Here is a 12,015-nt window from a genome sequence, read left to right on the forward strand (position 1 = left end):
GGGTAGCTTGTTTTGGAATCTCCCTTGCTGAATAAAGATTGCTTGTTTGAGTTCACCGGCAATACCAGCAATACTACTTAGTGCTACTAAATCTTTAAATTGCTTTACAGACTTACTGATGGGTCAGTGAAAACCTGGTGTTGGTCAGGTTTATCTTTTCTTTGCATTGATAGGACGTGTGGGGACTAAGGCTGCATTTAGTTCTTGGCTTTTGCTTTGAGCATCCGTCCTTTAAAACAAGAACAACAAATTGCCATATTTGTGTGGTCCCAAACAGTGCAGTTTCTGCTTAGAATTAATTCTGCATTGCTTTGTCACTGGACATATGTAATGATTCATAACTACTTGTAGATAGGAATTGATTGACTGTTATGAAGTTTTATGTGCAGCATCAATATTTGAACACTTCTTCTGACTTTATAAATGAAAGCCTCTGCGCAGTGTTTTCCATTAACTCTGTTGTCGTTGCTACTTAAGCACTAGTAGTGTGCTTCATGCTAGAAGCCTGTACAGAGAGTATAAGGGAAAACTCACTGGTCATATTATCTCATTTAGATCCCCAAAAATTTCAGCCAGAATGGTTCAGCCATTTCTGAGAATGAGGCTAGAGAAAAGTCTGATGTTTTGCTAAAGTTAAAATCTGGTGACCTTTTCTTTGAAAACCTCTATTAGCCCCATGCTTTGGAGAAGGAAATTGAAATTTGTCAGGGAGTGGCCTCTGTCAGGGATGTGTCTGTTGTCTCCATGTGAAAATCTGCCCAAACTTGGTGCAGTTATAAGCCTTTGAAAAATCTTCAGATATATTTTTTATTTTAGGAGCTAAAAATCTCTGAAGACTCCATCCTCACTAGGCATAAAGCCTCTCACAGCTCCTAGTGCTGTTCAGACTGTGCATATGCCATCCCCACAGAGCAACTGAGCATGCTCCCTCCATCCCAGCACTACAGGAGCAATGCTGGACCTCCTTGAAATTGCTGCTCCAGGCCAGGATGGAGCTAGATCCTGGAACTGCAAGTAGGGAGTCTCTCTCTTCTGCGCTCTGTGCTGTGACCTAGGCAGTGTAGAGGAAGATGTTGTCTGATATAAATGCAGAGGTGACAACAGCTGGAGCCAGGAGGGGAAAGGAATAGATTGTGATAAATTTAGTGAGACTCTGGCTGGAGTGGAGAAGAGAAAGTGGGACTGGGAGGTAGGGGAAGGGGATTCTGGGACTGGTTGGGCAAGGAGACTGAGAAGAGAAGCCAGGAAGTGGAGAGATGGAGACATGGAGCTGGGAATGCAGTAGAGAAACAACAAACTGGAGCTCAGGGAGGGAGACTGGGACTGGAAGCCTGTGAGGGGAGTAGGAGGAGACAGATTAGGACTATCTGGGCTAGGAAACTGGGATGATGAACCATTGGTAGGGAAGGGATATGGCAGAAGGGATCAGCTTTGGCGGGAATGGGCAGAAGAGTCTGTTTCCAATAGAACATGTGCTCCTCCAGAGCCCGGAATGGAACTCAGGATTCCTGAATCTCACCATCTCTTTGTTGTCAGCAAATATCTGTAAAACCTATGTGGAAATGGTGTGTTGAGTCCCCCTCTTGTGCTGCTCCAGGTGGAGGATAACTTACTAAAGCTATCAGTTACTGCATTAACTCAAGTGGCAGAGGTGTGTGCAGTGGATAGAAAGGATGTCAACAGGAGGCCACATGATTAAATTTGTTTTTCTCAGTTTGCTTTTTAAAAAACTCAGGAAACCACACAAAATATGATGAGACTATTACTGTTGCAAAGTCCAAATGCTCAAAAAATTAGGAAATACTAGTGCAACCTTAATTAATTTTCCTTGTGTGTATGTATTAGTATACAGTCTTTAAGTGTTAAGTTCTCCTCACACCTTCTATGGGCCATCTTAATTATCACTTCAAAAAGTTTTTTTCCTCCTGCTAACGATAGCTCATCTCAATTGATTAGACTCTGCCTGTTGGTATGCATACTTCCACCTTTTCATGTTCTCTGTATGTATAAATATCCCCTGTCTGTGTGTTCCATTCTATGCATCCGAAGAAGTGAGCTGTAGCTCACGAAAGCTCATGCTTAAATAAATTTGTTAGTCTTTAAGGTGCCACAAGTACTCCTGTTTTTTTTGCGGATACAGGCTAACACGGCTGCTACTCTGAAACCAGTCTTTAATTATGTGGCCACATACTATTTTTCTGCAGGACCCCTGATTTCATTCAGTGCACAGGGTGGACCTGCTGTAAGGATGAACTGGGGCTGTGTACTAAAGAAAGCTGTTGTCTGTAGGACCCTGCCTCATTTGTTGCAGAAGTAGGAGGGTGTATAGTGAATGAGGCAGGGGAGTGTGCAAGAAGTGAAAGGATGGTCTCATAGTTAAGGGTAGTTGAATGCTGCCTTGAAGAACTGGATTCTATCGCTACCTTGTCCACAAAGTTCCTCTGTGACTGTCTTGTAGACCTGTTGATCAGTCAATCTAGCTTTAATAAAACAGTTGCATGTGCTTTCTTTCTTGAGGGTTAAATACAAATTTTATTCGTTCTTCCTCAGACTGGGAAAGGACATGCGCAAAGCCCTTTACATTTTTTTTAATTGCTTCACTACCAGTGCATTCCATGTGCAGTCTTCCCAGCTTTGGTCTCAGCTCATGAGCTGTAAGCATCCCAGTATCTGGTATCTGAATTGCCTGCAGCTTTCAGAATTTAAATTGACTGCATAACTGCTCCAGTAAATGGCTTTCATCTGCCTATCCTGACTTCAGTTCATAAATTAGCAGTTCCAGTTCAGAAGATTCATCCTTACCAGACACACAAGGTACCCATTCTTTCTGAACCACCCACTCTTCACAAATTCAGGAAAACTGTTTTGTTTTTTTCTGGCCCGTCCCCTGTGCTGTTTGGCCCAGAGCCTGCTTTCCTCACCAGGCATAACCATTCACTTCCATCCCCTAGAATCAAATCAGGGCAATTAATTCCCGTTTCTTTTGACTAATTGTTGGCATGGTAACTCCAATTTCCAAGTGTCGGCACTCTCTGGAACTAGTTAATTTCCAAAGAAAGTGAAAAAGAACTAGAACAGGAAAATGGTACAGCATAAGTAGGCATAAAGCCTGCGGCAGGGAAGACAAGCTGAGAGTTTCTCTCATACTCCATTTATATCACATTTATGCATTTAATCATACCATTTGCAGCACAAAACTTTTATAAAATACAGAATTTTCTTAAAGATAAAGAGAAAAAACCTCTTCCAACTTACACAATTCCACAGTGCTTCAGAGTTCCCTGTCACAATGATTCTAGGCAAGTCACGTAAACCACACTTTTCCCAAGTGGTCATTAATTGTGTGTTTCTTATTTTCTGGGTGCCGAGCTTGATACTCTGGGGTCTCATTTACTGAAGATCTGAGCACTCAAAGCTACAATTGAAATCAGTGAGATCTGTGCTATGAACATGTCAAGTTCTTTATAATACTAAATATTCTGAAAAATCAGGTCCTAGTCACCTGAAATTGGCACCCAAAATTAGTGGATACTTTTGACCTTAATCTCTCTGGGCCATCACCTCCACTCACAGTGGTTTTGTTAAGATAAATTCATGTTTGTGAAGGACTCTAGTGATGGGTGCCATAGAAAAGCCCATGAGAAAATGTATAACTCTGTTTTCCAATCCCGGTTTGAATAGTGTGCAGTAAATAAGGCCTGGGCTACACATTGAACACGGAAGATAAAAGGAAATATTGAGTAGCTGTTCATTAACTGAGCACCATCCATCCTGTTCACCAAATGAGGCAGAGGTCCTGTACTAAAAACAGTGTGTGATCATGTAAATAAAGCCTGTATGGTAATACTTAGGCACAAGGAGGCCAAATTAAAGATGCACACTCAACCTTAATTCCTGCATTTCCAAACTTCTGAGTGCTTGATTGTGCAGCCATAAAAATAGATTTAACATAGATTTTTGTGTGTAATACATAATAGTGTGATTGAAGATCAGCTTAATGCAGTGAGTAGTACTTAATAATCAGCTTGAACAAGGCAAGGTTGTTGATGAGCAATCACTGTACACCTTGTGGTCAAAGTGTATTTTGACAACAGATTGGATTTTACTTGACCAGTAGATGGAAATTGTTCTATACTTGAACAGATTTGGCCTATATTTCATGAAGAACAGTAGTAAATATACTTGCTAGTCTCTACATTTGTCTGAGGTGTAAGTTACAAACTTTAGATTCTTTTAAGTTTACCACTGTTAATAAATGTCTACACACTACATTTGAAGGAGGGCGGAATACATGGGAAAGAGAGGATTATGTATTCTTGTTTAAGAAAAAAACAAACAAACCTGTGCAGAGGCAATAAATAGGCTGAACAGTTTTGTAGTAATTGTATTCTGTACCATAAAAAAACCCAAATGCATAAATTACTACTCCTCCTCCTCCATGGAAAATCCCAAAGGGATCACTGCCTCCTTGCAGATGGAGCACCACTTAGATCAATCTCTGGCTAGGCCCAAAGGCGATCTGGCTGGATATTCAGTTTATGTCCATCCCTAGCAATCTAATTGTGCCACCTGACACTTTTGCTGCCCACATGATCGCTGGCCATGTAACCTGCCGGAAACAAAAGACCCCTAGATTTCCTATATGTTGTCATAGGATCCAGGTTATTTTGCAAATATTTTGGAGCACTTTGTCAAAAATATTCACTTAAGGGAGTGAAGGGAGGTGGTGAGCAATGTGCTTAATCTTTGTTTGTGAATAGTGTGATTAACTACAACTTGCCAACTACAAGAGCAGTTTCTCCTCCCTTGGTTTTCACACCTCAACTGCTAGAAGAGGGCCTCATCCTCCCTGATTGAACTAACCTCGTTATCTCTAGCCTGCTTCTTGCTTGTATATATATACCTGCCCCTGGAAATTTCCACTACATGCATCCGACGAAGTGGGTATTCACCCACGAAAGCTCATGCTCCAATACGTCTGTTAGTCTATAAGGTGCCACAGGACTCTTTGCTGCTTTTACGGATCCAGACTAACACGGCTACCCCTCTGATAGTGTGATTAATGACGCTCATGTATGGGGAAGAACGATAATAGACCTTTTTTGTTAAAAAAAATAAATAAAAATAAAATCTTAATCGGACCAGGCCATGTTTGCTGTCTGATTATAAATCTTCAGTGAAATTAACTACCTCTTAAGACAAAATGGAAACACTCACATGTTCAGTTTCTCTAAATTAAATTAAAAAGGAACTTGCAGCCTCAGATAGTTTTAAAATCCTTTTGAAAAGAAGGTGCTTGGATACCATGGTGACTGACAGTATAAATACCTAGATAGATGATGAAAACTATGAAAGTCTTGAGTAGGGTGACCAAGTGTCTCGATTTAATATTTGGGTTGGTTTTTTTTAATATGGGCTCCTATTATCCCCCCACCCCCTGTCCCGATTTTTCACACTTGCTATCTGGTCACTCTAGTCTTGAGTTGGACATCATGTTGCCATTGGTAAATGTGTCTAGATTAATGACCTGGCAATGCGCTTGCTCATTTTTATGCTGTTGCTCACAACTCAAAATTGCTTAAATCCCACTGTCAAAAGTGACTCGGGCACTTAGGACCTTCTGGACATTTTAACCCGAGCCTCCAATTATGTGCAGTCTTTGGATACAAAATGTAATTGAAAATTTACCACCTAGTTATTGGTAGTGTTCAAAGAGCTCAGTCTTGCTCTCTAACTATTGCTGTCCCATGTGTTTGGCTCTTCGTAAGGTTAGAAGCAAAAGCTGTTATTTGGCCAGGGGAAACTGCCTTGAGGAGATGTTGATATACAACAGTGTCAGGTACCCTGACTGTTCTGTCCTTAATTCTGTGCTGTTCTAAACTCTAGCAGTTGATGTGCAGTACATCTACGTGACTATTTGAAGTGCTATTCTTGGAAGGCCCATCTATTGAGATGGCTTTCAGTGCACAATCCTGCAAAATAACTGTTTTTTTTCTGAAGCAGTGTGGTTTTCATGGCTGGAAGTGTTATATACTTCTGATTGTTTTAGGTTCCTTATATTTTCCACCAAGAGACATCTCATCAAGGAGCAACTGTGCAATTTAATCAATTTATTTAAATAATGTAAAGATCATCTAATATAGTGGCATGTACAATATATTTAACTTACTATTTTCACAGAACGGTGTATTTCTTTGTGTAATAGTATTTACTGTACATCTGTCAGAAGAATCTTCTTTTATACAACGTTTATGTCATAAATGCTTTGGGGACCTTTCTTGTTAATTTAGTTTTTTTCCTTCTTTTGCATAATTGAACATTTCAAAAGGCTTCTAGCCTTTGTGCTAACTGTATGTGCTAACATATATTTTTGCCATCTCTAAGTATCACTGATTGTTATTTGGAAAGGGCTTTCTGTGTGCTGGTGTTTTTGCTAACAGAATTTTGAAGCTGATTAAACCTGTGCAGGAACTTTAATTCCTGATCCTGTTAAAATGTAGATAATTTGAGTGATTTTGGATGGTGGCTGCCTCATTGTTGAGTGTCCTTTGTGAGCGTCTGCAAACACAGCAATATTTATATTAACTTTGAAAAACACCGAGTGCCAGGCGCTCTGCGGTTAGAGGGGAATAATACTGCTGTGTTGCTGGTTCAGTATACACTGGCAAGCGAAGCATTCTCTACTCAAGAAATAAATTCTTGTATCCAGTAACATTTTATATTGTTTTTTAAATGATTTCATCTTTAATAACCTAATTTCCTCTTCACAAAAGAAATACTATATACTATTTTGTTTCATGCAGCTCAGACAGTGAAACTAGGTTGGTCTGTTTCATATGGGGGTTCTAACACGTTAGCAGAAGGCCATTTTATTGGGGTTTCCAGGGAAGCAGGCAATGCTTAATTAAAAAATAAACCTGTTACTTAATATTTCCTTTTAAAAAACCTGTTTCTATAAACATTTGGCCCATACCCAATCCTTTTTTGAACAAAATCTAAGATTTAGGGACTAGTCTGCTGCAGCAGACGGCATTGAATTTAGCAAAATTAAATCCATTTCTTTCAAATATTCTTTTAAATATTTTGAAAGATGTAGCAAAATCGAGTGTGTTCATTGACTGTATTCAGAACTACAGTATCAATTACAGGTATATTCAGAGTAGAATTGCCATCAGAGGCTGCAGAAGCATTAAGGCCTGTATTAAGCATGGAAGCATAAGCTTAAGTGCTTTGCTGAATTGGGGCCTAAGTATAGAGACCCACTGCAATATGTTAACTTATCTATAAGCTAATTACACCTAAGATCCTGATCTTGCAGTTGGATTTATGCAAGTAGATGTTTGCTCTTATGCAGTCCCATTGAAATCAATGGGTATCTCATTGGGTGCAAAGGTCTGCTTCTCCAGATCCATTTACAAGATTGAGACCTGTATCAATTGTATTAGTAATATATTTCCAAACTGAAGAAACACTGTTCACATTTACAGGCGAGAACGTCAACATTCTGCATGTAGTAGTGAAGATTCTCCTGGAAATTATGAAATTTTGAACTTCAGTACTGGTGGTGCTGGTCAGCTTACTGTTCACAAAGGAAAATGTATAGGTGAGCAAAACAGCAATTGAAACTTTACTTTTTAAAAGCATGCATTGCTCACATAAGAGGATCGGGTGGATAGGTGTTTGCCACATGGAGGGAATCATGCTGAAGGGACTTTTAAATAGTGTAAATAGGGGTAAAGTGTGGAGGGTGGGATGGGAAGGGGAAGGATGTTGTTCTAAGGGCTCCAATAGGGATATGGAGAACCTCAGTCAAGGATGTGAGGGAGAAATGAGAGATTTTACTTGAGTGAATATTGTTTGTTTGTTTTAGGGATATTTGAAGTGAAATGTATCTAGATCTTCAAATAAACATTTCCAGGGGAGAAAACATTTCAGTGTGTTTACTGTTATTCTTTACTTGACTATTATAAAAACCAAATCCATTTATTTAGTATATTTGTAAATAGAAGGCTTGTTAAACATTGCTACCAAGTTTGAAAATTTTACAGCTATTAATGAAATACTTAAAACCAATTATAATAATAGGGCTAGACAATACTAGAATGCCCCCCACCATTGTTAGCACTGGTACTACAGCATGAATAGGAGAGTTTCACAAAAACCTCAGTGTAGACAAGCATCTGAGCTTTATACACGCTGCTGAATTTAACCATCAAACTTCTTCTGCATTCTCTCTCACTATGTCACTTTAATGGATTTGCTGTTGAAAATATTACTGTGAACAAACATAGTTTCATTATTTATTGTAGATTTTGAAGACACATGATTAAACTACTATATATAGAATTAAGCATTTGGTCAGAGGAAAAGGATGTTTGGTTACTGAAACCTCAAATTCTTACATAAAACATATAAGTCATTTTATTTTAATGTAAAGTTTGTTGTACATTTCCTGTAGTTTGATTTTTTTTTTTTTGTCAATCATTTGATTTCAATGGAGCTGATATTCTGCAGGCAATTTATATCAAATTCAGTTACAGATTTTGTTCTCATTTTGATTAGGTTTATATTTTAACATTTAACCTAATTAACTAAAAAGCAAACCTTTTAATGTTTATTCATCATTTGTAGGAACTCTTTCAGGCCCATTAGAAGTGAAAGAAGTTATGTTTTTCTCTCTCCCTCTTTTTATGTGTAGACAAGGATGAACAGCTTGGAAAATCAGTCTACAATGCCTTGGAAATATATACTGGCAACTTTGTCTTAGTATATGAATGGGTTCTTCAATGGCAGAAAAAAATGGGAAGATTTCTTACAACTCAAGAAAAGGAAAAAGTTGATAAATGCAAAAAACAGGTACTAAATACACTTATTTTCTATTTGGCTTGAATTTTTTTTTCGTGCTTTTGCTCTGGCTGTCAGCTATACTGTGTAGCATTGTATATTGAACTGAGACGCTGGTGATGAGATTGAAAATTCCAGTGTTTGAACATCATTCACTAACAGAGATGTTGATTTGTTCAGAGGTCATAGGCATATTTTCTATAATACGTACGTAAAGTCTGTTAATACAATATTAAGGAAAAATCTAGAGAAGGGGAAAATCGAGCTTCTCTGGCACAGCCCTATGGCAGAAGAAAATGTTGTCTTTGGTACCTGGCTGTGATGTCCTCACTTAACACTGGGATAGGGCTCTCAAGCTGAAATTTTTAAGGTACAAATGTGCTGCTGTGCATGCTCAGTAGAACATATTTAAGTCTTTTGGCTTGAAGTTTTAGGGGAAAATTCTGCCCTGATTTGAAACCTTTGCAAATCAAATATTGGGCTGAGACCAAATAATGTGACATTTCAGCTCAAAGGGGGATTTTTTTAATTAAAAGGTGAGCAAGTGGAAACAGATTTATTACAGAAGTGCTATTGTAACTTAAAATACAATATTTGGGACTGTGAATTTAATACATAGCACTCCCTTGTGGAGACAAAAGGTATTCAAATAGAGATGTGGGACACAAAGGAGTGTGAGTGAATTTTGGGAATCTTTTAGTACATAAAAGGCTATAACTTAATTTATAGTAGATATTTTTTATTATCTAGCTTATACATCTGACACCCTATTATTGCATTAAGGGCATGTCCATCAACCCCATTTCAGAATAAGTTAGATTTGAACAAACAATTCTCCACAAAGGAGAGGCAGAACAGAGGTGCTTGAGGAAGGGAACCTAAGAGCCAGAAAAAAAAAGCTGGCGCAAACCCTACCACTCCCAGAAACACTACAGGAGCAGAATTTCAGGGTTATGCATTCCTTTAATCTTTCCAGGAGTCACATCCTGTGTATTCAGTATAATTACACTGAGTAAGCTGGTCATTAATTCTAAAATGTGTGCTTAAAGTCAGTTCCCATCAGGACACATTGCTACACCCTGTTTGCCATCTCCTTTGAATACACTAAGTTATCTGGGCATCTCCCAGGGCCTTTGTATTATTTGGGTTACGCTGTGTTACACTCTGATTTAAAAATTACTAATGAGTACATCTCAAAAGGCACCAGGATGGTTTTTCTTCAGGTAGCACCCAAATATTTGGATGTTGATTGAAACTTGAGCTAAACCCTTGACTATGCAAGATTTAAGTTGGTGCTGTTGAGAGAATAGCCTTTGGTGTTTCAATGCTTCCATTCCCATCTTATTTAGAAGCCAGGAAGTGCAGAAGCATGAGAACACAAAACATCTCTTACTGAAATTATCCAAATCTTTTTCAAACCTCAAAAAAATTGATTTAGGGTCTTGGTATGAAGTTTGGTTCTTTTCTTGTGCATACAAGTTCACTTGTCCTTATTAAAAATGTACTTTTTTAATACCACTTTCATGACGTGAGATTTCGTTAATGCATGTTATATTTTGTTTCTCTTAAACAGATTCAGGGTGCAGAAACAGAGTTCAGCTCACTGATGAAGCTAAATCACCCAAACATAGTACGTTACATGTCCATGATCCTTAAAGAGCATGATGATTCAATTGTGGTAGATATTTTAGTGGAGCATATTAATGGATCTAGCCTTTCTACACACCTGAGCAAAGAGGTCCCGATTCCCATTGATCAGCTGCGCCACTATGCAACCCAACTTTTGTCTGCTCTTGACTACTTGCACAGTAATTCAGTGGTGCACAAAGTCCTATGTGCTTCCAGTATCCTGGTAGATACCGAAGGAAATATCAAAGTGACGGACTACAGCATTTCAAAGCGCCTAGCTGATATCTGTAAGGAGGATGTTTTTGAGCAAACCAAAGTTCGATTTAGTGAGGATGCTCTGCCTAACAAGCCTGGAAAAAAAGGAGATGTCTGGCGTCTGGGCCTGCTACTGCTTTCTCTCAGCCAGGGACAAGTAACCAGGGAATATCCGGTCACTATTCCTAATGACTTACCTGCTGACTTTGAAGATTTTCTGAAAAAGTATGTGTCCATCGTTTTGTTCCTTTTCTCTGCCATCTTATTTTTTTTCCCTTTTCTAACTTCTAAAATAAAGTTTTCTGGAACAGATTTTTTCAACAGTATAACCAAATCCATCTGTCTTACTAGTAATAATTCTATAGAAGAATGATGGTCCAGGGCTTTCTGCATTAGCCTGGGACTCTGGAGATGTGGATTCAATTCCATGTCCCACCACAGCCTTCCTGTGTGACCTTGGGCAAATCACTTAGTCTCTTTGTGCCTCTATTCTCTATCTGTAAAACAGTGGTAATCGTATTTCCCTTCATGTTTCTAAAATGTAGGGGAGCTCTGTGGTAGTTTACAGCCCATACATAGTTTTGTGAAAAAATATTTGTTTCTGGTTGGTTTCTAGATGTGTTTGTTTGGAAGATAAGGAAAGATGGAGTCCTCAGCAGTTGTTACAACACAGTTTTATAAATCCTCCACAAATGAAAATACCTGTAGTGGAAGAAAATCCAGATGGTAAAGAATTCAGTCTCTTCTGCTATACCCTGGCATTAAGTAATTAATGATGGAAAGTTAAACACCAATACATATATGAAATTAGGTGCATGCAGGTAGCTTGAGCTGTAGGAATATCAAGAACCTGTGCTTATTTGTATAAAATATTTTATAAGGTAAAGACCACAGTATCTTTGTTTTGTGGCTACTTGATGTGAACTGGCTCAGTCTGTACCCCACCTTCAGCAGAACACACTGACCCTGAATTAGTGTCCAGTCTAGCTCCCTTCCTGTAGTCTGGCTTTACTGGTAATTCAGAAACAATAACAGAATGTAAAACCTTAGCCTAAACTTTCTCCTGAGCAAGGCTGTTCCTAGGATTTCCCTCCTCTAGTCCAAAGACACTTTTTCCAAACCTTTTCTGTTATTGTTGGAGCTAAGTGTGCTTATCTAGTGGCATGATTCATTAGTACTTACCCTGAACTTTAATGCAGGGTTTTAGTACCTGAGCCTAGGATAACCCAACAGGAGAGCCCTACTTTCCAGGTCTTAATCTGCCATCCTGTCATACTTGATCATGGT

At 38.7% G+C, this 12,015-nt stretch overlaps 1 protein-coding gene across 2 annotated transcripts in view; it reads left to right on the forward strand.

Moving 5' to 3' along the window:
• EIF2AK4 (eukaryotic translation initiation factor 2 alpha kinase 4) overlaps positions 1-12,015 on the forward strand; it is a 67,332-nt gene that overhangs the window by 17,914 nt on the left and 37,403 nt on the right. For both annotated transcript variants that reach the window (XM_039536294.1, XM_039536295.1), the window contains exons 7-10: positions 7,488-7,603; positions 8,699-8,856; positions 10,418-10,953; positions 11,345-11,454. In XM_039536294.1, coding sequence (XP_039392228.1) covers positions 7,488-7,603; positions 8,699-8,856; positions 10,418-10,953; positions 11,345-11,454 — 920 coding nt within the window. The remainder of the gene's footprint in view (positions 1-7,487; positions 7,604-8,698; positions 8,857-10,417; positions 10,954-11,344; positions 11,455-12,015) is intronic.

This window comes from Mauremys reevesii, linkage group 4 (genome assembly GCF_016161935.1).
Source record: "Mauremys reevesii isolate NIE-2019 linkage group 4, ASM1616193v1, whole genome shotgun sequence".
NCBI lineage: Eukaryota > Metazoa > Chordata > Testudines > Geoemydidae > Mauremys > Mauremys reevesii.